The following is a 23,787-nucleotide window of genomic DNA, read 5'->3' as shown; positions in this document are numbered from 1 at the left end:
ATTATACCTGATTTAGGGAACGTTTGCTTCACAAATTCCAAGCAATCTTCCAGATGTTCGGTGATTTTCATAAATCACCGAAGTCAATTGACTTGAGTCAATTTTCAATTGACTTGAGAAAATTGGCTTCAACTTCCCCCCCCCCCATCACAGGACTTGACGAAATTACTCCACTGGCTGGGGTATGGATTTAGAGATCTATTCTGAATACCGTTTCAAACCATGGACTAGATGACCTCTATTCCCATTTGAATCAAAATACTTGACCAAATACCTTCTTGGGACTTGCTTTAAAAAATGAGTCCATCATATTTACAAAAACAGTGAAATTATGTGAAAATGATCGCATAGAAGGGAGAAAACCATAATTGAAAAAAAAAGCAAGAATTGAACGCAAGACAATCTATTTCGAAGTCGAACGCTTTACCAACAGAACCGCGCTTCGAATAATGTGATTTGATATATTAGGGATTGTACCTTAATTGTCTAGCTTATTAAGGGGGTCTGGAGAAGGAACACACGAGAGGTGTTCTTGTAAACCTCCAATAATGGGTTTTGGACAATAATTATTACAATGATGATTTCGTTTTATGCTTCCAAGCTTTTCAAACAGTTCGTGGTAACGAACTGTAAGTAAGGAGCGACCGAAACTCTAGAAAACGGGTTTTGATACCAATAGATACATCAAAAGAATCAGATTTCAATGCTGATATTAAATATATAACTTTCATCAAGTTTAGTGCTGCCCATCAACAGTTACGCGCCTGAGAAAATTTGGCTGATTTTCAAAAATAGGGGAAAAGACCCCCTAAATGCTATAGAACCTTAATGAAAATCGCACCATCATATTCAGCGTATCAGAGAACCCTACTATAGAGGTTTCAAGCTCTTATCTACAAAAATGTGGAATTTTGCTTGCCAGAAGAAAGATCACGGATGCGTGTTTATTTGTTTTTTTGTTTTTTTTTTCCCCCAGGGGTGATCGTATCGACCCAGTGGTCCTATAATATCGTGGGAGGGCTCATTGGAACGGAAATTAAAAGTTCTGGTGCCGTTTTTAAGTGACCAAAAAAATGGAGGGCAACTAGGCCCCCTCCCACGCTCATTTTTTTCCCAAAGTCATCCGATCAAAATTTTTAGATAGCCATTTTGTTCATCATGGTCAAAAATATGATAAATATGTCTTTTAGGATGACTTAATCCCCCGAAGTCCCCGGGGGGACGGCTAAAAGCTATGAACTTTACCCAATGTTAACATATAGTATAGGTTATTGGGAAGTATACAGACGTTTTCAGGAGGGTTTTTTTCTGGTAGTGAGGGGGGGGGGGGTCGGGGGTTATGTTGGAGGATCTGTCCATTAAGGAAGTTGTCATCGGGGAAGGGAAATTGCCATGACGGGGGTGCCGGACTTGCCAACATTATTTATTGGCTATTGGGAAGTATACAGACATTTTCAGGAAGGATTTTTTTTCTGGACGATGGGGCTGGAGGAGGTGATTACTCGGCAGACTCTTTCCGTGGAGGGAGTTTCTTTGGCATAAGGGACATTTCTATGAAGGGGGCGCCGGATTTCCAAGCATTAATTAACAAACGATCATAAATAAAATTTAAAAAAAAACAAGTATTTTTCAACTGAAAATAAGAAGCAACATTAGAACTTAAAACGAACAGAAATTATAACGTATATGAGGGGGTTCTCCCCTAAGTTAATACCTCGCTCTTTACTCTACAGTTTTTTTTAGTGCTTTCAAAAGAGCTATCTATTCTAACTAAACGGCCTTTGTGATTCAGGGGTTATTGAATTAAATTTATTTTTAACTTTTAACGTAAAGAGCAAGGTATTCACTAAGGGGAGAACCCCCTCATATACGTAGTAACATATGCGTAATAAAAAAAAACAATACAAAAACAAGCGATATGGCTCAATAGTGATCTAAACTTTTAAAAAGGAATTTTGATGTCAATAAATGTATCAAAAGAATGGGTTTATAATGCTGATTCTAAATATATAAATTTTATTAAGTTTAGTATTACTCATCAAAGGCTACGAGCCTGAGAAAATTTACCCGATTTTTAAAGAGGGGGGAGACATCCCCTACAAGTGAAAAAATTTTAATGAAAATCACACCGTCAGATTCAGCGTATCAGAAATCCTATTACATTGGTTTCAAGCTCATATTTGCAAAAATCTGCAACTTCGTATTTTTTGCTTGAAGAAAAATATACGAATATAGAAGTTAGTTAAGTAAGTTAATTTGTTAATTACGTCATAAGCAAATTTAGAGACATCCATTTAGCAAAAGAAAAGTAATATTTTTATGCAAATTTTGTTTACTTATTCAATGACGGTGAGCCAAAATAAAAGTTGCATTAACTAAAAAACGATCAGAAATTAAATAAAAAAAATAAGTTTTTTAAACTGAAAGTAAGGAGCGACATTAAAACTTAAAACTAACAGAGATTATTCCGTATATGAAAGGGGCTGTCCTCTCCTCAACGCCATGCTCTTTGCGCTAAAGTTTTTTATTGTTTAAAAAAATAGAGTTTTGAGAAAGTAAAATATTAGTGTACAGAGCGAAGCGCTTAGGAGGGGAGAGCCCCTTTCATATACGGAATAATTTCGGTTCGTTTTAAGTTTTAATGTCGCTCCTTACTTTCAGTTAAAAAAACTTATTTTTTTTATTTATCTACTTAAGAAGTGACATCAAAAGTATTGTTTTTAGGGCTCTATGACACTTACGGATGGTAGATTTGATAAACATCACTTAGGTATGAACACTAGCTTTCAAATGAGCTGTTAAACGTCACTATAACAAGTACTGGTAGCCCACTAGCCCAAGCTTTTCCACTTGAGACATGATTCCAAAAGTGCGTTCTTTTTGCTATTTGGCTCTTACGGATGGCAAAAATGATTAAAAGCACGTAGTTATGAGCAATAGCTTTCAAATCAGCCATTAAACATCTCTTTAAGAAGTTCTGGCAACCCACTAGCCCCTTGCTTTTCCACTTGAGACATGGCATCAATAGTGCCATTTTTAGTGCCATTTGTCACTTGCAGATGGTGAAATTTATAAAAAAAAACATAGATATGAGAAATAGCTTTTATGTGAACTATTAAACATCTGTCTACGATGTTTTTGTAGCCCGCTAGCCCCATTCCTTGAGAAATGGCACAGAATGTGCCATTTTTGTACCATATGACACTTGCAGATGGTGGAAGTTATTAAAAGCACATAGATGTGAGAAACAGCTTTTGAATGAACCATTAAGCATCTCTTTATGATGTTCTGGTAAATCGATAGCCCTGGGAAAAAAAAAAACGAAAAAAAACAGGAGACAGATCAGTGCTGCCCGTGCAAAAAAGGATTTTCGTTGTTGTTCAAGGTTGGGAACTCTATTTTCCATGAAAAAGGTCTTCGACTGTGCTGATTCCAATGGTACAATTTTCGTTCTGATTTGACGCCATTTTCGACGGGTTTCAGGCTTTTTTTTTAAATCACCATAAATTTCTTTTCGCAATAAACTTTATTTTTAATACGAACGAAAATAATAGTTAATATTCCGGACTCAATGTCAGATGGCAATTGATTCCACTAAACTGAAAATTTTGCACTAGGCAGTTTTTTCTAAACGCGTTTTTTAACTTTTAATTACTATGGGCTGCTGTACGCTCTTTACTAGTTTTCAGCTACCGCTGCAACCATGTTTACTATATCCATTAGCAATTTCCTTTATAATGAACATTTAAAAAGCTTTTTATGATATCCCAGTGCCGTATTATCAATGGAGGAAAAAAAATAAATAAAAAAGAGGACACATCATCGCTATCCATGTAAAAAGGCAATTTTCCGCTTGAAAAATTCCGCCTGAGAATTTCGCCTTAGCCTACTCTCATTTGAAAAAGACTTTGATTCTGATCGTTTTTCAAATCCTGCCGGAAATCCCCCCGTGGAATTTATTCTCGGAAATCCCCCCCCCCCGCCGTAGAAAATTGCTCAACAAAAAATTCCTTCATAGAGAAATTATCCCGTAGAAACTCCCCCCCCCCCACGAAGAATCTCTCTAAGAAATTCCAGCCCTGCTGAAAGTATCCACCCGACAATTCCCCCGGAACATATCCATATGTAAAACTGAGTCGGCAAAGACAAATTAAGACAAATAAAAAGAAATTTGGTGTAGGAATTTTGGCAAATTCCCAAGTGTAAAATTTTCCCTGGGAAAGTTCAGCCCCGGAAAGCTCGTTTCCCATGGATAATCATCCCCATAGAAAATTCCCCAAATAAGAAGATCTCCCCTCGCAAAAAATGTCCCCATGCTTCAAAACAATAAATACTATGCGTATACTATGGGCAAATTCCACTATTTACAGCCATTCGCCCAAGGGTACAGCCATTCGCCAAAAGTATAGTTATTGGGCTTTGCAACTATACTGAACAAAATGGCTATCTCAAAAATTTTTATCGGACGACTTTCGAGAAAATGGAGCGTGGGAGGGGGGCTTGCTGCCCACAAATCTTTTTGTTCACTTAAAAAGGGTACTGGGACTATTCATTTTAGTTATAATTAGTCCTGTTCCAATATTCGAGGACCACTGGTTTTATACGAACATCCCTGGTGAAAACAAACAAACAAATAAACACGCATTTTTGGAGATGGGAGCTAGAAACCTCTACAGTGAGGTTCTCTGATATTCTGAACCTGATGGTGTGATTTTTATTCAGATTGCTCGACTGCTTGGGGATATTTCTCCCCTTTTGAAACCAGGCATATTTTCTGAGGCTCACTGCTTTTGATTGGTAACATTAATCTTGATGAATCTTATACATTTGGAAACAGCATAAAAAGTTAATTCTTTTGATGTATCAATTGTTATAAAAATTCTCTTCTTTAGAGGTTTGGACTATTAGGCCGAGTCGCTCCTTACTAACAGTTTGTTGCCACGAACTTCTGTATGTTCTGTTGTCGATTCTTTTTTTTAATTTGAGTACTTTGCAGAAAATACATTAGCTAAGGGATAAACGTAAGGGGTTACAATAAGGGTAAGAATCATTCGTTCACACAAAACTTACCTGCAAGGAAACAGAAAGAATTCTCATCAGGGCGGGCGCACCCCTCGTCAGCATTTTTAGTCCTTGGGGGCAAAAGATCTTTTAGCCCGAATTCATTTAAAAATTTGTTCATCTTTAGGAGACCTCCGTATCCTGTTCTTAGTTCCCTGAAACAAGACATTTCTTTAAATATATATCGTCATATATAAAGCTGTTCAAGATTATAATTAAATAAAAAAAACAAGTTTTTTCAACTGAAAGTAAGGAGCAACATTAAAAATTAAAACAAACAGAAATTATTACGTGTATGAAGGGGTTTGCCCCCTATTCAACACCTTGCTCTTTACGCTAAAGATCAAATTTCTTTCGAATCACAAACCCAGAATCACAAAGGCCGTTTAATTAGAATAGATAGGTCTTTTGAAAGTACTAAAAAAACTTTAGCGTAAAGAGCGAGGCATTGACTAGCAGGCGAACCCCCTCATATACGCAATAATTTCTGTTCCTTTTGAGTTTTAATGTTGCTGCCTACTTTCTGTTGAAAAAACTTGTTTTTTTTTATTTAATTTCTGATCGATTTTAAATAATGCTGGGTCATCGGGCGCCCCTTCATATAAATGTACATTCACCCAAGGTAAAATCTTTCATGGAAAGATCCTCCCACGTAAACCCCCACTCCGACCCCCACCAGAAAAAAATCCCTCCTGAAAATGTCTGTGTACTTCTCAATAACCAATACTATATGTAAACAATGGGCAAAGTTCATAGCTTGCAGCCCTTCCTCCGGAAACTTTGGGGGATTAAGTCATCCTCAAAGACATATTTATTAGATTTTCGACTACACTGTACAAAACAGCTATCTCAAAATTTTGATCTGGTGACTTCGGGAAGAAAATTAGCGTGGGAGGGGGCCAAGTTGCCCTCCAATTTTTTTGATCACTTAATAAGGGCACTAGAACTTTTAATTTCCTTTCGAATGAGCCCTCTCACGATATTCTAGGACTACTGGATTTATATGGTCACCCCTGGGAAAAAAAAACAAACAAAGAAACAAATAAACACGCATCCGTGATCTTTCTTCTGAGATTAAATAAAAAAAAACAAGTTTTTTAAACTGAAAGTAAGGAGCGACATTAAAACTTAAAACCAACAGAAATTATTCCGTATATGAAAGGGGCTGTCCCCTCCTCAACGCTTCGATCTTTACGCTAAAGTTTTTTATTGTTTTAAAAAAATAAAGTTGTGAGACAGAGTCAAACTTTAGCGTAAAGAGTGAGGCGTTGAGGAGGGGACATCCCCTTTCATATACGGAATAATTTCTGTTGGTTTTAAGTTTTAATGTCGCTCCTTACTTTCAGTTTAAAAACTTGTTTTTTTTATTTAATTTCTGATCGATTTTTAGTTAATGCAGCTTTTATTTTGGCTCACCGTCATTGAATAAGTAAACAAAATTTGCATAAAAATTTTACTTTTCTTTTGCTAACTGGATGTCTCTAAATTTGATTATGACGTAATTTACAAATTAACTTACGTAACTAACTTCTACATTCGTATATTTTTCTTCTGGCAAAAAATACAAAGTTGCAGATTTTTGCAGATAGGAGCTTGAAACCTATGTAATAGGGTTTTCTGATACGCTGAATCTGACAGGGATTTTCATTAAAATTCTTTCACTTGTAGGGGATGTTTCCCCCCTCTTTAAAAAATCGGTTAAATTTTCTCAGGCTCGTAGCCTTTGATGAGTAATACTAAGCTTAATAAAATTTATATATTTAGAATCAGCATTATAAACCCATTCTTTTGATACATTTATTGACATCAAAGTCCCGTTTTTAAAAGTTTGGCTTACTATTGAGCTGTATCGCTTGTTTTTTTTTGTTTTTGTTTTTTATTACGTATATGTTATTACGTATATGATGGGGTTCTCCCCTTAGTCAATACCACAATCGTTTTTTAAATCCAATTTTTAAAATCCAATCTATTAAATCCTTCGGCTCAACAGGCGTCTCCAGAAGAAATCTTTAAAGAGGCACAAGTGTGCCTCCTTAATCTTAAAGAGCAGGGGGTTTGGGGGGTGGCAGCCCGCCAACTTTAACTCCTGACACGATCAGCTAACAGTTAGTCAAGCAATAATAAGTAATAAACTGTACAAAAATATGCAGAAATTATTTTAAAAAAACTTCTTTTTATATATATTTAATGTGGCTGATAAAAAATTGCTACCATTAACCCTTACAGGTTTTAGTTGAGGCAGTTGGGGGGGCGGCTGCATCCCAAACCCCCCGCTTTCGCAGACTTTAAATAAAAAAAAAGTTTTTTAAACTGACAGTAAGTAGCGATATTAAAAATTAAACCCAACAGAAATTAGTCCGTATATGAAAGGGGCTGTGCCCTCCTCAACGCCTCGCTCTTTACGCTAAAGTTTTTATTGTTTAAAAAAAGAGTTGTGAGAAAGTCAAACTTTAGCGTAAAGAGCGAGGCGTTGAGGAGGGTACAGCCCCTTTCATATACGGAATAATTTCTGTTCGTTTTAAGTTTTAATGTCGCTCCTTACTTTCAGTTTAAAGAGCTTTTTTTTTATTTAAAGGCTTCTACTAAATCGCAATTCTACTAAATGCAGCCTCAAAATAATCTCTACACTGGAACTGAATTTCCGCAAACCAGGGAACGAATTGAAAGGTGGATAATGCCAGTAGGATCAAAGGACCTGAATAGTGGTGAGTCAAGGAGGCACACTTGTGCCTCTATAAAGAGGCTACCCACCACAATGTTAAGCGATTTCAGGTCTTAGAGGTCGCAGAGAGACGGCGGTAATCGCATTTTGTAGCCCAAGCTCAAACTAAGAAACTTGCAAAATTTCATCCTCTTCCGACTTTATCTTGATAAGTAATAAACTGTACAAAAACGTGCAGAAATTATTTGAAAAAAAATACATTTTCTAAAGAGTTAATCGAACTTAAAACGAACAGAAATTATTCAGTATATGAAAGGGGCTGTGCCCTCCTCAACGCCTCGCTCTTTACGCTAAAGTTTGACTTTCTCACAACTCTTTTTTTAAACAATAAAAACTTTAGCGTAAAGAGCGAGGCTTGAAGAGGGCACAGCCCCTTTCATATACGGAATAATTTATGTTCGTTTTAGGTTTTAATGTCGCTCCTTACTTTCAGTTTAAAGAAATTTTTTTTATATTTAAAGGCTGCGAAAGCGGGGGTTTGGGGGGCGGCAGCCCCCCAACTGTGCCTCGTAATCCCTGTACGTTTTAAGGTTCGACCTTGTAACTCAGCCTCTTTAACTCTTTAGAAAACGTAGTTTTTTTCAATATTTCTATAAAACGGCCGTCAAAACTTGGACACCATTAAAAGTAAAGTTAAATTTTGGGCAAAAAATTGTCTGGCTTATTTTTGGCGTGTTTTTCAAAGGCTGCGGCTTATTTTTTTGTTCACGATCTGGCCACACTGATAAAGAGATATAATGGTCAACGAATAAAGTTCTAAATTTATTACAGAAAATTAGTATTTGTAATAATCATTATATTTGGATGGAGTATTGAATTCCAAAGAAAAAACTATGATTACTCCTTAACCATCGAATTGAAAGGACCTTTTAACAGGTTCAGAACCCTCTAGGCTATATCAGTCTAAATGAGATTATCAGGAATGAATTTAGGGTGTAATATAGGCTAGACTATACCCTTGGGAGGTTTTTTTAAGAGACAGGCAATTTAAATTTTGACAGAAATTATCTACCTTAGTTTTGGCTGTTTAGCTTATTGATTTCTTTGGGTCTAAGTTTTGAAAGCACAATTTTTATTGTGACTACAGAATTTGAAGTTATATCAAGGATCAAGAAAGGCTCAAAATGCTCTTTTAGTGCCTTTTTTGGTCAATATTTACCAAATCATATTATTGAGTTTAAAATTAAGTGAATATACTATTCCATGCATTTTTTTTAGGCTTTTTACAAATATAATAGGCCTAATCATTTTTGTCAGAAATCAATTTTACCCTCCCCCCCCCTGTTTATACAATTCAGGGTATATATTTTCAGATTAGGGGGTGGGGGTAAATTTTATTTCTAATGTAAATGAGTGGTAAGTATAAACTTTCCCCCACCCCCTAATGTGCAAATATAGGCCTAGGTCAATATCTACGAAATCATATTATTGAGTTAGGAATAAAGTGAATACACCATTTGATGCCTTTTTTTATGCTGATTACGAATAGGTAAAATTCTACTTTAGCTACTTTTGGCTATCTTGGAAAGGAGTTTGATTAGGAAAATGAAACTTTCAGGGATAGATCTACAGGCTAAAGTATGTCCCGGGAAGGTATTTTGAAGTACCTACCTCCACTCATCCCCCCCTCTATATAATGATAAATTACTGCACATTACTAGTTGTTTTTAACTCCTATTTTATCCTATATTAGCCTACTATCATAAATATAAATCACTGCTTACCTTACACAACTTCTGCTTTTAAACTTGTTCATTAAAATATATTACAAAATCCTATTTAAATCCTAAGCCATTTAATTTTAAACCCATGCTGACTTTCTTTATGGTATATGAAACCTGGTTAGTTGTGATGTCAGACTTGCCTTATCAGGCACCCTTACCCTTAAGGGTAGCATGCACATGCCAAAGAACTCTGTTGATAATACAATTTAAACTGTATTATTTAGGGACAGGATTTAACAAGAGATATCAGTAAAAATAACCTCATCCTATCTAGAGGACAAATTATGTCAGAGGAAGATGTTTAGGAGGCATTAATAGATAGAGTGCTAAAAACATCGGGAATCGACTTCAGAGGACACGTTATATCACGGGAAGAGGTTTTTAAAATCCCCCTTCCCCCCAAACTCAAAATTTCCAAAATTTTACTTTATAATCTTTTATATATTTCTAAAGCACTAATATATAGAGCGCTACAAGTTTCAGAATTGACTTCAGAGGACACGTTATATCACGGGAAGAGGGTTTTAAAATCCCCCTTCCCCCCTAACTCAAAATTTTCCAAAATTTTATTTTAAAAGCTTTTTAAATATTTCTAAAGCACTAATAGATAGAGAGCTAAAAACTTCAGAATCGACTTCAGAGGACACGTTATATCACGGGAAGTGGTTTTGAAAATCCCCCTTCCTCCCAAACTCAAAATTTTCCAAAATTATACTTTATTAGCTTTTTAAATATTTCTAAAGCTCTAAGACATAGAGGTCTAAAATCATCACAATCGACTTCAGAGGACACGTTATATCGCGGGAAGTGGTGTTTAAAATCCCCCTTCCCCCCAAACTCAAAAATTTCCAAAAATTTAATTTATTAGCTTTTTTAAATATTTCTAAAGCACTAATAGATAGAGCGCTAAAAGTTTCAGAATCGACTTCAGAGGACACGTTATATCACGGGAAGAGGGTTTGAAAATCCCCCTTCCCCCCTAACTCAAAATTTCCAAAATTTTACTTTAGAACCTTTTTAATATTTATAAAGCACTAATAGATAGAGCGCTACAAGTTTCAGAATTGACTTCAGAGGACACGTTATATCACGGGAAGAGGGTTTTAAAATCCCCCTTCCCCCTAACTCAAAATTTTCCAAAATTTTATTTTAAAAGCTTTTTAAATATTTCTAAAGCACTAATAGATAGAGTGCTAAAAACATCAGAATCGACTTCAGAGGACACGTTATATCACGGGAAGTTGTTTTTAAAATCCCCCTTCCATCCAAACTCAAAATTTGCCAAAATTCTACTTTTTAAGCTTTTTAAATATTTCTAAAGTGCTAAGACATTGAGTGCTAAAAACATTAGAATTATCTTCAGAGGACATGTTATATTGTAGGAAGAGGGTTTGAAAAACCCCCTAAACACCTATCTCAAAATTATCCCAAATTCAACTATCGTAGATTTTAAAATTATAAATGTAGAACTAATACATAGAGATCTACAATTATCAGAATCGACTTCAGAGGACACGTGATCGCACAGTAAAATGGATTTAAAACCCCCCTTAGCCCAACACTCACACTTGTATCACCGTATACTGGAGTATATAGTGAAAAATTACTACCTATATCAACAATCGAGTTCGCCATTAATTGTGTTATAACATCACCATGCTATGATTCTGGTCACAGAAATCTATGGAACGAGTTGTTTACACTCCCCCTTCCTCCCACACACAAAAGTTTCTACAATTATACATTAGAAGGTTTTTTAAATATTTCTAAAGCGCTAAGACATAGAGCGCTAGAAATATCGGAATCGACTTTCAGAGGAAAAATTATGTTATGGGAAAATGTTTTTGAAATCCCCCTTCCCCCAAACTCAAAATTTTCCAAAACTTTACTTTCGAAGCTTTTTTCAATAGTTCTAAAGCGCTAAGACATAGAGTGCTAAAAACATCAGAATCGACTTCAGAGGACACGTTATATCACGGGAAGAGGTTTTGAAAATCCCCCTTCCCCCCAAACTCAAAATTTTCTAAAATTCTCCTTTAGTAGCTTTTTTAAATATTTCTAAAGCTCTAAGATATAGAGTGCTAAAACCATCAGAATCGACTTCAGAGGACACCTTATATCACGGGACGAGGATTTTAAAAACCCCCTTCAAACCTAACTCAAAAATTTCAAAAATTATGCTTTAGGAGCTTTTAAGATATTTATAAAGCACTAAGACATAGAGCGCTACAAACATCAGACTCAAATTTAGAGGACAATTTATGTTACGGGAAGATGTTTTTTATGTCATTGGAAGATGTTTTTGAAATACCCATTACCCATTGAAATTTTGACAAAACAACATTTTACCTTAATTTTCAGTTATCAGTTTCTTTTTCTCTGGCTATAGTTCTGAAAATGCAATTTCAGTTATTTGAGTAGAATTTTAAGCCATATCAATGTTTTATTTCCAAAATTTAGGAAATGTATTTGCATATATTTAAAACCTTATAAGTTGGGATTGAGAAAAATTTTTGAAATTGAAAACAATTTTGTTGTACTTCATTTAAACAGAATATCTATTGTGCAAGGTTCCGTTGCTATAACTCAAAATCTTTTAAATGTTATTAAAATTTTTATAAATCCCCTCGACCAGTCAGCCCATGACACCTTCATACTCTAGAATATGTTTGATAAACTTAAATTTGACAAGCCTTATTTTCCACGGGGGTATTTTTTTGGGGGGAGGGGGGATTTTCCGTGAGGGTATTTCCCGTGGGGAGGGGGGTATTTTCTGCGGGGAGGTATTTTCCGGGGGGGATTTTCCGGCGGGTATTCGCCAAGAACCACAAATTTGATGGTATGAGTTTTATTAAAATCTTTTACTTTTAGGGGTTGTTTCCCCTTTTACGAAACTCAGACAAATTTGTTACACAGGCAATTTATCAACCAGATTTTAGAGTATTATTCCGGTGCAACACGTTGCAACGAAATGGTCAGCTTAGATTAGTATAAGCAGGGGCACCGCGAGCAGGTCGCTGACCACCGCCCCCACCCCCCCCCCCCCCCCGCTATCAAATCTCCTTTCAACTAACCTTCGCACCCTCGAAAGAATATTTCTATATAAGTTCCAACATTTTTTACATATTTTAAATTGCGGATGTAAAAAAGAAAAGCAAAATTTTTCAACATTATAGGATTAAGCTATTTGAATATGTTTTATGTGGTTACCCAACTCAAAATGTTAAGGGGTTTCCAAAAAAATAATAAAAACGAATATAGATTATTCGGTACTTGTGCATTATAAATAACCCACCACTATAGACTGTACAAGGAAACCAGACAAACGGGTATTTGTTAGACAAATGGATCGCAAAGAGTGATTTCTTATTGCGTTTACAATATTTAAACTGTGGTTTTTTTGGGTTTAGGGAGGGAAAAAGGTACCTGGGTTAGGTTACGTATTTAATATATGCTCTGATTTACTCCCACCCCCTAAAGTTCCAATATATATCAAAACAATTATTATAAACTATTATATTTTAATAATATTTTATTTTATTTCATTACCATTAAAAAACCTTAACTTCTTTCATGTATATTTGAGTATTATTTATAATGAACAAGTAACAAATAATCTATAGTCAAATATTTAATTCTGCCCCCTCTCTCCCTCTCCCTATTTACGCTTTATTAATGTCTTTTAGCTTCAAGAATGAAGATTGCTACACTAAACTATTTGGACAAAAACATTTGAACTGCTTTAAGAACAAATGGGGTTAGATACTGTAAATTGCCAAATTTCCTGTTACAACGTTTTAAACATGAATTAGTAAATAATACCCATAAAAAACAAATTAGTTGGGGTTATAAAGCTCCGATATATATTTCATGAAATGGTGCATTCTCGAGGAGATTGAATATTTTTTTTGAAATAGTGCTCTGCCAGATATCCTTCCATATGTTCTTCTTTTCTGCCATATCTGGGTATATTGTCTTGAACTTCACGCCAGTGTCTTTTTATGTTATGTGTGTAAGCACCTGTTACAGCATCAACAAAATTTATGGATTAGTTGATATATGTATGCTAAAAGTTCTTGCAAGCTAGGCAATTGTATATTGACAAACATTCACTAATAATTGTTATCCCTGTTAGGATTTGGTTTTGGATGAGTTGCAACAGTGCGGCGCAACTTCCCGGTACAGAAGCAATGACTGACGGGACCATCCTTTACTATAGTCAACCCCCCACCCAATTACCCTTGACAATCTGACCACTATTATATTTACGCTTTCCAAATTGGGCTTCTTCTATATCAACAATGACTCCTTCTCCTCCCCAAGGAGCAAAGTTTGAATGACATATGTACATACAAACCTCTCTGCAGAACTGGCTCCAATCCACAAAGGTTTGTTTACAACAAGTAACATTGTTGATCATGAAATCCTCCCTTGGAGGCGGAATTTGAAGCCAAATCATCAAAAAACGGAAATTTTCTAGCTCAGAAAGGTGTGAACGAGCCATCCATGTTTTGTCATAGATCGATTTTGAAAAATTACACTTTACCTGAGAATATTCACGGCCACCTCGGATAGGTATAAGCCTAGACTTCTGGCAATGGAACGATTTTCTATATTTTACGCAAAGCTGGCCACAAATATTACAATTCCTGCTTCTCAATAACATGCCATGGTTTTAATACAACTCTAAGACTGCCTCAATAGTAGAAAATTGAATGATACCACCACAGAAATTTATTTCACAAAAATTGCAAGACATATCTCAATAATTGTCATTTACAGACTGAAGCTGTAACTCATAATATCTATTGCAGCTTTAATTAATTCTTTCATTGTTAAATGGCGGGAATAGTTGAACAAAGATAACAGTGAATTGGGTTATGAATATATTGGAAAGATAAGTCTACTTAGTATGGGTTTTTCCTGCATTTGAAATAGTCGCTTCTTAACAGATGTAAATATCCTCGTTGATTCTGATGTTTTTAGCACTCTATCTATTAGTGCTTTAGAAATATTTAAAAAGCTTTTAAATGAAAATTTTTGAAAATTTTGAGTTTGGGGGGAAGGGGGATTTTAAAAACCTCTTCCCCTGATATAACGTGTCCTCTGAAGTCAATTCTGAAAATTTTAGTGCTCTATCTATTATTGCTTTAGAAATATTTAAAAAAGCTTCTAAAGTAAAATTTTGGAAAATTTTGAGTTTGGGGGGAAGGGGGATTTTAAAAACCTCTTCCCATGATATAACGTGTCCTCTGAAGTCGATTCTGATGTTTTTAGCACTCTATGTCTTAGAGCTTTAGAAATATTTAAAAAGCTTCTAAAGTAGAATTTTGTAAAATTTTGAGTTTGGGTGGTAGGGGGATTTTAAAAACCACTTCCCGTGATATAACGTGTCCTCTGAAGTCGATTCTGATGTTTTTAGCACTCTATCTATTAGTGCTTTAGAAATATTTAAAAAGCTTTTAAACTAAAATTTTGTAAATTTTTGAGTTAGGGGGGAAGGGTGATTTTAAAAACCTCGTCCCCTGATACAACATGTCCTCTGAAGTCCATTCTGAATACTTTATCTCTATATCTATTAGAGATTTAGATAGATATAAAATATTATAAATTAAATTTTTGTAAATTTTGAGTTTGGGTGGAAGGGGGATTTTAAAAACCTCTTCCCGTGATATAACGTGTCCTCTGAAGTCGATTCTGATGTTTTTAGCCCTCTATGTCTTAGCGCTTTAGAACTATTTAAAAAACCTTCGAAAGTAAATTTTTGGAAAATTTTGAGTTTGGGGGAAGGGGGATTTCAGAAACATCTTCCCATACCATAATTTTTCCTCTGAAGTCAATTCCGATATTTCTAGCGCTCTATGTCTTAGCGCTTTAGAAATATTTAAAAAACCTTCTAAAGTAGAATTTTGGAAAATTTTGAGTTTGGGAGGAAGGAGGATTTTCAAAACATCTTCCCGTAGAGTGCGTTGAAAATCCTCCTTGAAGGACTATTTTCAAAACCACGTCACATATCTCCCTATCTTTGAGCGCTTGTTAAAGAGATAAAAATCTCCGCCATTATACTTTTAGAAAATTTTAGAGCTTGGGACGAAGGGGGGTTTTAAAACAATCGTCATGTGAGATAACGTGTCCTCTGACTTTTAGTCGTATGTTTTTATAAATCTATGTAATATCACTGTATACATCGTTAAAGAAGATTCTAAAGTATAAAATTGTAAAATTGTGAGTTTAGGGGGAAGGGGGATTTTAAAAACCTCTTCCCGTGATATAACCTGTCCTCTGAAGTCAATTCTGAATCTTGTAGCGCTCTATCTATTAGTGCTTTAGAAATATTTAAAAGCTTCTAATGTTAAATTTTGGAAATTTTGAGTTTGGGGGGAAGGGGGATTTTAAAACCCTCTTCCCGTGATATAACGTGCCCTCTGAAGTCGATTCTGATGTTTTTAGCACTCTATCTATTAGTGCTTTAGAAATATTTAAAAAGCTTTTAAAATAAAATTTTGGAAATTTTTGAGTTTGGGGGGAAGGGGGATTTTAAAACCCTCTTCCCCTGATATAACGTGTCCTCTGAAGTCAAGTCTGAAAATTGTAGTGCTCTATCTATTAGTGCTTTATAAATATTTAAAAGATTATAAAGTAAAAATGTGGAAATTTTTGAGTTTGGGGGGAAGGGGGATTTTAAAAACCACGTCCCGAGATCTCCCATTTACTCTTTAGTCGAGACTTTTGAATTGATCTTTCTTGTTATTATCTAAGTATAACAAATTAAAAAAGATTTTACATATGAGTTTTGGAAATTTGGTAGTTTGGGGGGAAGGGGGAGGGCATAATACACGTAAAGTACAATAAAATGTACCATGAAGCAGATTATGATGGTTGTATCGCTCGAGGTCTTAGAGATTTAGAAATATTTAGAAAACCTACTATAGTAAAATTTTAGAAAATTTTGAGTTTGGGGGAAGGAGGATTTTCAAAACCTCTTCCCGTAGAGTGCTTTGAAAATCATCCTTGAAGGAGGATTTTCAAAACCTCTTCCCGTAGCACCCTATGTTTTAGCGCTTTAGAAATATTTAAAAAGCTCCTAAAGTAGAATGTTAGAAAATTTTGAGTTTGGGAAGAAGGGGGTTTTAAAAACCTCTTCCCGTGATATAACGTGTCCTCTGAAGTCGATTCTGATGTTTTTAGTACTCTATGTCTTAGCGCTTTATAAATATTTAAAAAAGCTTCTAAATTATAATTTTGGAAATTTTTGAGTTTGGGGGGAAGGGGGATTTTAAAACCCTCTTCCCGTGATATAACGTGTCCTCTGAAGTCTATTCTGAACCTTGTAGCGCTCTATCTCTTAGAGCTTTAGAAATATTTAAAAAAGCTTCTAAAGTAAAATTTTTGAAATTTTTGAGTTTGGGGGGAAGGGGGATTTTAAAAACCTCTTCCCGTGATATAACGTGTCCTCTGAAGTAGATTCTGATGGTTTTAGCACTTTATGTATTAGAGCTTTAGAAATATTTAAAAAGCTTCTAAAGAATAATTTTGGAAAATTTTGAGTTTTGGAGGAAGGGGGATTTTAAAAACCACTTCCAGGGATATAACGTGTCCTCTGAAGTCTATTCTGATGTTTTTAGCACTCTATCTATTAGTGCTTTAGAAATATTTAAAAAGCTTTTAAAATAAAATTTTGGAAAATTTTGAGTTAGGGGGGAAGGGGGATTTTAAAACCCTCTTCCCGTGATATAACGTGTCCTCTGAAGTCAATTCTGAAAATTTTAGCGCTCTATCTATTATTGCTTAATAAAAATATAAAAGCTTCTAAATTAAAATTTTGTAAATTTTGAGTTTGGGGGGAAGGGGGATTTTAAAACCCTCTTCCCGTGATATAACGTGTCCTCTGAAGTAGATTCTGAAACTTGTAGTGCTCTATCTATTAGTGTTTCATAAATATTTAAAATAGCTTCTAAAGTATAATTTTGGAAAATTTTGAGTTTGGGGGGAAGGGGGATTTTAAAACCCTCTTCCCGTGATATAACGTGTCCTCTGAAGTCGATTCTGAAGTTTTTATCACTATAGTTATTAGCGCATTATAAATATATAAAAAGAATCTAAATTAGAATTTTGTAAAATTTTGAGTTTGGGGGGAAGGGGGATTTTCAAAAACACATCCCGTGATATAACGTGTCCTCTGAAGTCAATTCTGATGATTTTATCACTCTATGTATTAGTGCTTTAGAAATATTTAAAAAGCTTATAAAATAAAATTTTGGAAAATTTTGAGTTAGGGGGAAGGGGGATTTTAAAACCCACTTCCCGTGATATACCGTGTCCTCTGAAGTCAATTCTGAAACTTGTAGCGCTCTATCTATTAGTGCTTTAGACAGATATAAAATCTTATAAAGAAAAATTTTGGAAATTTTTAGTTTGGGGGGAAGGGGGATTTTAAAAACCTCTTCCCGTGATATAAAGTGTCCTCTGAAGTCAATTCTGAAAGTTGTAGCTCTCTAAGTCTTAGTGCTTTAGAAAAATATAAAAATGCTACTAAAGTTCAATTTTGGAAAATTTTGAGTTTGGGGGGAAGGGGGTTTTTAAAACCCTCTTCCCGTGATATAACGTGTCCTCTGAAGTCGATTCTGATGGTTGTAGCACACTATGTCTTAGCGCTTTAGAAATATTTAAAAAGCATATAAATTATAATTTTTGAAAATTTTGAGTTTGGGAGGAAGGGGGATTGTAAAAACAACTTCCGGTTAGATAACGTGTCCTCTGAAGTCTAGTCTGATGTTTTAATCACTCTATGTATTGTAGATATAGAAATATTTAAAAAGATTATAAAGTAGAATTTTGGAAAATTTTGAGTTTTGGAGGAAGGGTGATTTTAAAAACAACTTCCCGTGATATAACGTATCCTCTGAAGTCGATTCTGATGTTTTTAGCACTCTATCTATTAATGCTTTAGAAATATTTAAAAAGCTTATAAAATATAATTTTGGAAAATTTTGAGGTTGGGGGGACGGGGGATTTTAAAACCCTCTTCCCCTGATATAACGTGTCCTCTGAAGTCAATTCTGAAAATTTTAGTTCTCTATCTATTAGTGCTTTAGAAATATTTAAAATATTCTAAAGTAAAATTTTGGAAATTTTGAGTTTGGGGGAAGGGGGATTTTAAAACCCTCTTCCCGTGATATACCGTGTCCTCTGAAGTCGATTCTGAAACTTGTAGCGCTCTATCTATTAGTGCTTTAGAAATATTTAAAAAAGCTTCTAAATTATAATTTTGGAAATTTTTGAGTTTGGGGGGACGGGGGATTTTAAAAACCTCTTCCCGAGATATAACGTGTCCTCTGAAGTCGAGTCTGATGTTTTTAGCACTCTATGTATTAGAGCTTTAGAAATATTTAAAAAGCTTCTAAAGTAGAATTTTTGAAAATTTTGAGTTTGGGTGGAAGGGGGATTTTCAAACCCACGTCCCGTGATATAACGTGTCCTCTGAAGTCGATTCTGATGTTTTTAGCACTCTAACTATTAGTTCTTTAGAAATATTTAAAAAGCTTTTAAAATAAAATTTTGGAAAATTTTGAGGTTGGGGGGAAGGGGGATTTTAAAAACCTCTTCCTCTGATATAACTTGTCCTCTGAAGTCAATTCTGAAAATTGTAGCTCTCTATCTATTATTTCTTTAGAAATATTTAAAAGCTTCTAAAGTAAAATTTTGTAAATTTTGAGTTTGGGGGGAAGGGGGATTTTAAAACACTCTTCCCGTGATATAACGTGTCCTCTGAAGTCGATTATGAAACTTTTAGCGCTCTATCTATTAGTGCTTTAGAAATATTTAAAAAAGCTTCTGAAGTAAAATTTTGGAAATTTTTGAGATTGGGGGGAAGGGGGATTTTAAAAACCTCTTCCCGTGATATAACGTGTCATCTGAAGTTGATTATGATGTTTTTATCACTCAATTTATTAGCGATTTATAAATATTTAAAAAGATCAAAAAGTAGAATTTTTGAAAATTTTGATGTTGGGAGGAAGGGGGATTTTCAAAACCACTTCCCGTGATATAACGTGTCCTTTGACGTCGATTCTGATGTTTTTAGCACTCTATCTATTAGTTCTTTAGAAATATTTAAAAAGCTTTTAAAATATAATTTTGGAAAATTTTGAGTTTGGGGGGTAGGGGGATTTTAAAAACCTCTTCCCCTGATATAACGTGTCCTCTGAAGTCTATTCTGAAAATTGTAGCGCTCTATCTATTAGTGCTTTATAAATATATAAAAGATTATAAATTAAATATTTGTAAATTTTGAGTTTGGGTGGAAGGGGGATTTTAAAAACCTCTTCCCGTGATATAACGTGTCCTCTGAAGTCGATTCTGATGTTTTTAGCACTCTATCTATTAATGCTTCCTAAACATCTTCCTATGACATAATTTGTCCTCTAAAAAGGATTATGTTATTTTTACTGATCTCTCTTGTGAAATCCTTTCCCTAATTAATACAGTTTAAATGGTCTTATCAACAGAGTCGTTTGGCATGTGCCTGCTACCCTTAAGTGTAAGGGTGTCTGATAAGGCAAGTGTGACATCACAACTAACCGGGATTCATATACCATAAAGAAAGTCAGCATGGTTTGAAAATTAAATGGCTTAGGATTTAAATAGGATTTTGGAATATATTTTAATGAACAAGGTTAAAAGCAGAAGTTGTGTAAGGTAAGCAGTGATTTATATTTATGATAGTAATATAGGATGAAATATGATTTAAAAACAACTAGTAATTTGCAGTAATTTACCATTATATAGAGGGGGGATGAGTGGAGGTAGGTACTTCAAAGTACCTTCCCGGGACAAACCTTAGCATGTACATCCATCCCTGAAAGTTTCATTTTCCTAACCCAACTCCTTTCCAAGATAGCCAAAAGTAACTAAAGTAGAATTTTACCTTACGAATATAATAAGCATTTCTATCGGAAATGAATTTCAGCCCCCCCCCCCTATATAGGCTATACCTAACCTAACCCTGAATTGGCCTATATAGGGGGGGGGGCTGAAACTCATTTCCGATAGAAATGCTTATTATATTCGTAATCAGCATAAAAAAAGTCATCAAATGGTGTATTCACTTTAGTCCTAACTCAATAATATTATTTTGTAGATATTTACTCAAATATACACCCTGAATTGGTATATATAAGGGTAGGGGGTAAAATTCATTTCCGACAAAAATTATTATTATACGTGTAAAGAGCATAAAAAAAGGCATCAAGTGGTATATTCACTTTATTCATAACTCAATAATATGATTTGGTAAAAATTTACCCTTTCAGGAATGGGTCTACAGGCTAAAGAATGTCCCGGGAAGGTATTTTGAAGTACCTACTTCCACTCCTTCTCCGTCTAGAGTGTTCTAAATTTTGTCTACATGACAGGTCTATAACTATTGAAATTTTGACCAAACAACATTTTACCTTAATTTTCAGTTATCAGTTTCTTTTTCTCTGGCTTTAGTTCTGGAAATGCAATTCCTGTCATTTGAGTAGAATTTTAAGCCTTATCACTGTTTTTTTTTTTTCACAATTTAGGAAATGTATTGGCATATCTTTAAAACCTTATAAATTGGGACTGAACAAAGTTCTGAAACTGAAAACAGTTTTGCTGCACTTCATTTTAAGCGGAAGATCTATTTAGCAAGGTTTCACTTTTGTAAAAAACAGATTTTTAAAGGTCATTAAAGGCCAGGACCCTCCAGTGGGAGAAGAAGTGGAGGTAGGTACTTCAAAATGTCTTCCCAAGACATACTTTAGATTGTAGACCCATCCCTGAAAGTTTCATTTTCCTATTTTATTTTGGAGCATCACACATACAAGAAGTAAAATAAGACAATCAGTATTTGGATTGCTTATCACTGTTTCAACAGTGTACTATAGAATCTCTATTATACCACATAGAATGTCGATTGTTAACCATTAGATTTGTCTAAAATTTCTTTGGAGGCTTTTCATTAGCTTAAATCATTTTAACTATACATAACAGTAACCATTTCAAATGTACTAGTAATCAAAAGTAGATCCAATTGAATCTACAGTTATATTATTACAATCTAATGTTGCATTTTATAGTATATTTCTCTGTTTAATTTTATTTATAAAGTAAATTCTTTATAAAGTAAATCCTTGCAATATATCTAGTATATCTACCCTGGTAGGTGGGTTGGAACTCAGCCTAAGAAATAAACATACCATTAAATTCAAAAATCAATACTCTATCCAATTATAATAATCATATCTGTTTTGAGCTTTTTTCATAAATCTGTAAAACCTTATTCAAATCTTTTCTTTTTTTAAACAAAAATTGATTTCTGTCAAGTGGCACTACATGGTAAAAAAGGGGCTTAGTATCCCGAAAAATGGCAAGAATGTTTGAATCTAGCATTACAAAATATCTTTTTCTGTTACATTCTTCTCTCTTCATAAATTGTGACCTTACAATTTCATGTAACAGGATAAGATTTGAACTACTCCAGTAGTATTGAAATGAGATTTATTTCAGAAGAATGGATCAACTTGCTTCAAAAAGCCTGAAGCTGATGCACAGTCCAAAGAATGCCGTATTTAAACCAGAATCATGCCTATTGTGTCAGGAAACGCAAAGTGCTCCTTTACATAAAGTTACAGACATTCAACATGTGATTTCCTTCTTGGCATCAAACTGTTCATGTACATTTGGCTACAGGGCATTGAGAAAAAGTTTTACAAAGCCTAACTTTTTCTAAAACAGACTTGTTCTGGCACAGAGTATGCCGCCAGAAATTCTATTCCTGCAAAAGTCATCAGGAGTCTTCTAACCAAACTCAATCACAGTGTTTGTCAACTAAAAGGAGGCAAACACTATGTAGAGACAGTAACTCACATAAAGGGAACTTTGAATACAAGTCATGCTTTCTTTTTTGTAGCTTAAAAGGCAGCACAAAAAAAAAGAAAATGAATGTAAAGCAGATAACAACTCTAGAAAGGCAGAATAATATTCAGAAGCAGGTAGAAAGACTGAAAGATTTGGAACCTCAATTGTGGATGAGGTGTAAAGATGCTCCATGAGTGAGACTTGAGGCTAAGTACCATCAAAAGTGCATGGTGCTCTTCATGAAAAGACAGTCTGAAAAAGATGAAAGACTGAATATGGAGTTGTGGCTGTGAAGGAATAAAAAATTGTAGCTTGCTATGTAGTTGTGGAGGTGCATGTGTGTTGGATTCTGATGATGATAACTAATTTTGATTTTATTATCTATTAATATATTTTCATTTTATGATCTATATCCTATAAGGATTATAAACGATTTCTCAATAAAATAATTATGAAATTTTATTCAATTTTTTTTTTTTTTTTTTTTTTTTTTAATAACTAACTTGGTTAAATTTTTGCTCAGTTACGTTAAGTTGCAGCTAAAAGGACCGAAACGTATTGGGCTGCAAGTGAAATTCACTAGATAGTACTATTTAATATCTCAGGTAATTTTTAAGGGTCAAGCACCCCTCAGAGGTACCTATTCCCGGGTATAATCGTAATCAGCGGGTTTGATATGACTAGAAACTGCTGTCAGATTGCGTGAAACAGATGTGTCATGGAGGTGTCACATTTTTAGGTCTTGGCCCCTGGACTACAATATAAACATGAAAAATTTAAGCGACATGAAGCATCACAAGAGGAAAATTTTAAGATGGACTAGTCAGCAATGGTAAAGAGATACTCAGAGAACCACATTGGATCAATTTTCAGCTGGGTGACAACCCTGGTAATAACGATACCTTCAGATAATCTGAAACAGAGTTTTTGATATGATTTTTAGACCTTCGGAACTGGATTTTCGGCCTTTAAGAATTTCAGGCAGGATTTTTGAGAATAAGTGAGTAGAAGTACTGGATCCAGCTGACGTTTTATTTCCAGCTTTGCAATAGACTTGGCTACATAGACATTAAGTTTTGTACACTTCCAATACACTTCTTAGTATGTAGTTAGGAAAGAGGAAACGGGTCTTTTGAGAAGACCCTATGTAGGAAAAAAAGAGTATATCTAGGTAGACTTGATAGGGTTGTTTCTTAGTTAAATATTACACCCTTTCTGGCTGATAGGAAAGGAGGAAGAACTTTCATTCAGGTTTAACGTCCGCTCTTATTTCCTTTAAAAAGTAAATATTGCGTATTATGAATGAGGATATTGTTGCAATTTAGAAGTCCAAAATCAAAACATAGTTAATAAATGTTTCCAAAAAAAGGATCTGATTTTCACCAAGATTGAGAT

General features: G+C 34.5%; 1 protein-coding gene across 1 annotated transcript in view; it reads right to left on the bottom strand.

The window, feature by feature from the left end:
- The window catches only part of LOC148943518 (chorion peroxidase-like), a 353,933-nt gene that overhangs the window by 273,453 nt on the left and 56,693 nt on the right, over positions 1-23,787 (bottom strand). Inside the window, exon 8 of the mRNA XM_089101768.1 lies at positions 5,071-5,216. Coding sequence (XP_088957894.1) covers positions 5,071-5,216 — 146 coding nt within the window. The remainder of the gene's footprint in view (positions 1-5,070; positions 5,217-23,787) is intronic.

This window comes from Artemia sp. Qi Xiang Cuo, chromosome 15 (assembly GCF_049724085.1).
Source record: "Artemia sp. Qi Xiang Cuo chromosome 15, ASM4972408v1, whole genome shotgun sequence".
Taxonomy (NCBI): domain Eukaryota; kingdom Metazoa; phylum Arthropoda; class Branchiopoda; order Anostraca; family Artemiidae; genus Artemia; species Artemia sp. Qi Xiang Cuo.
This window is presented reverse-complemented; position numbering and strand designations above follow the sequence as displayed.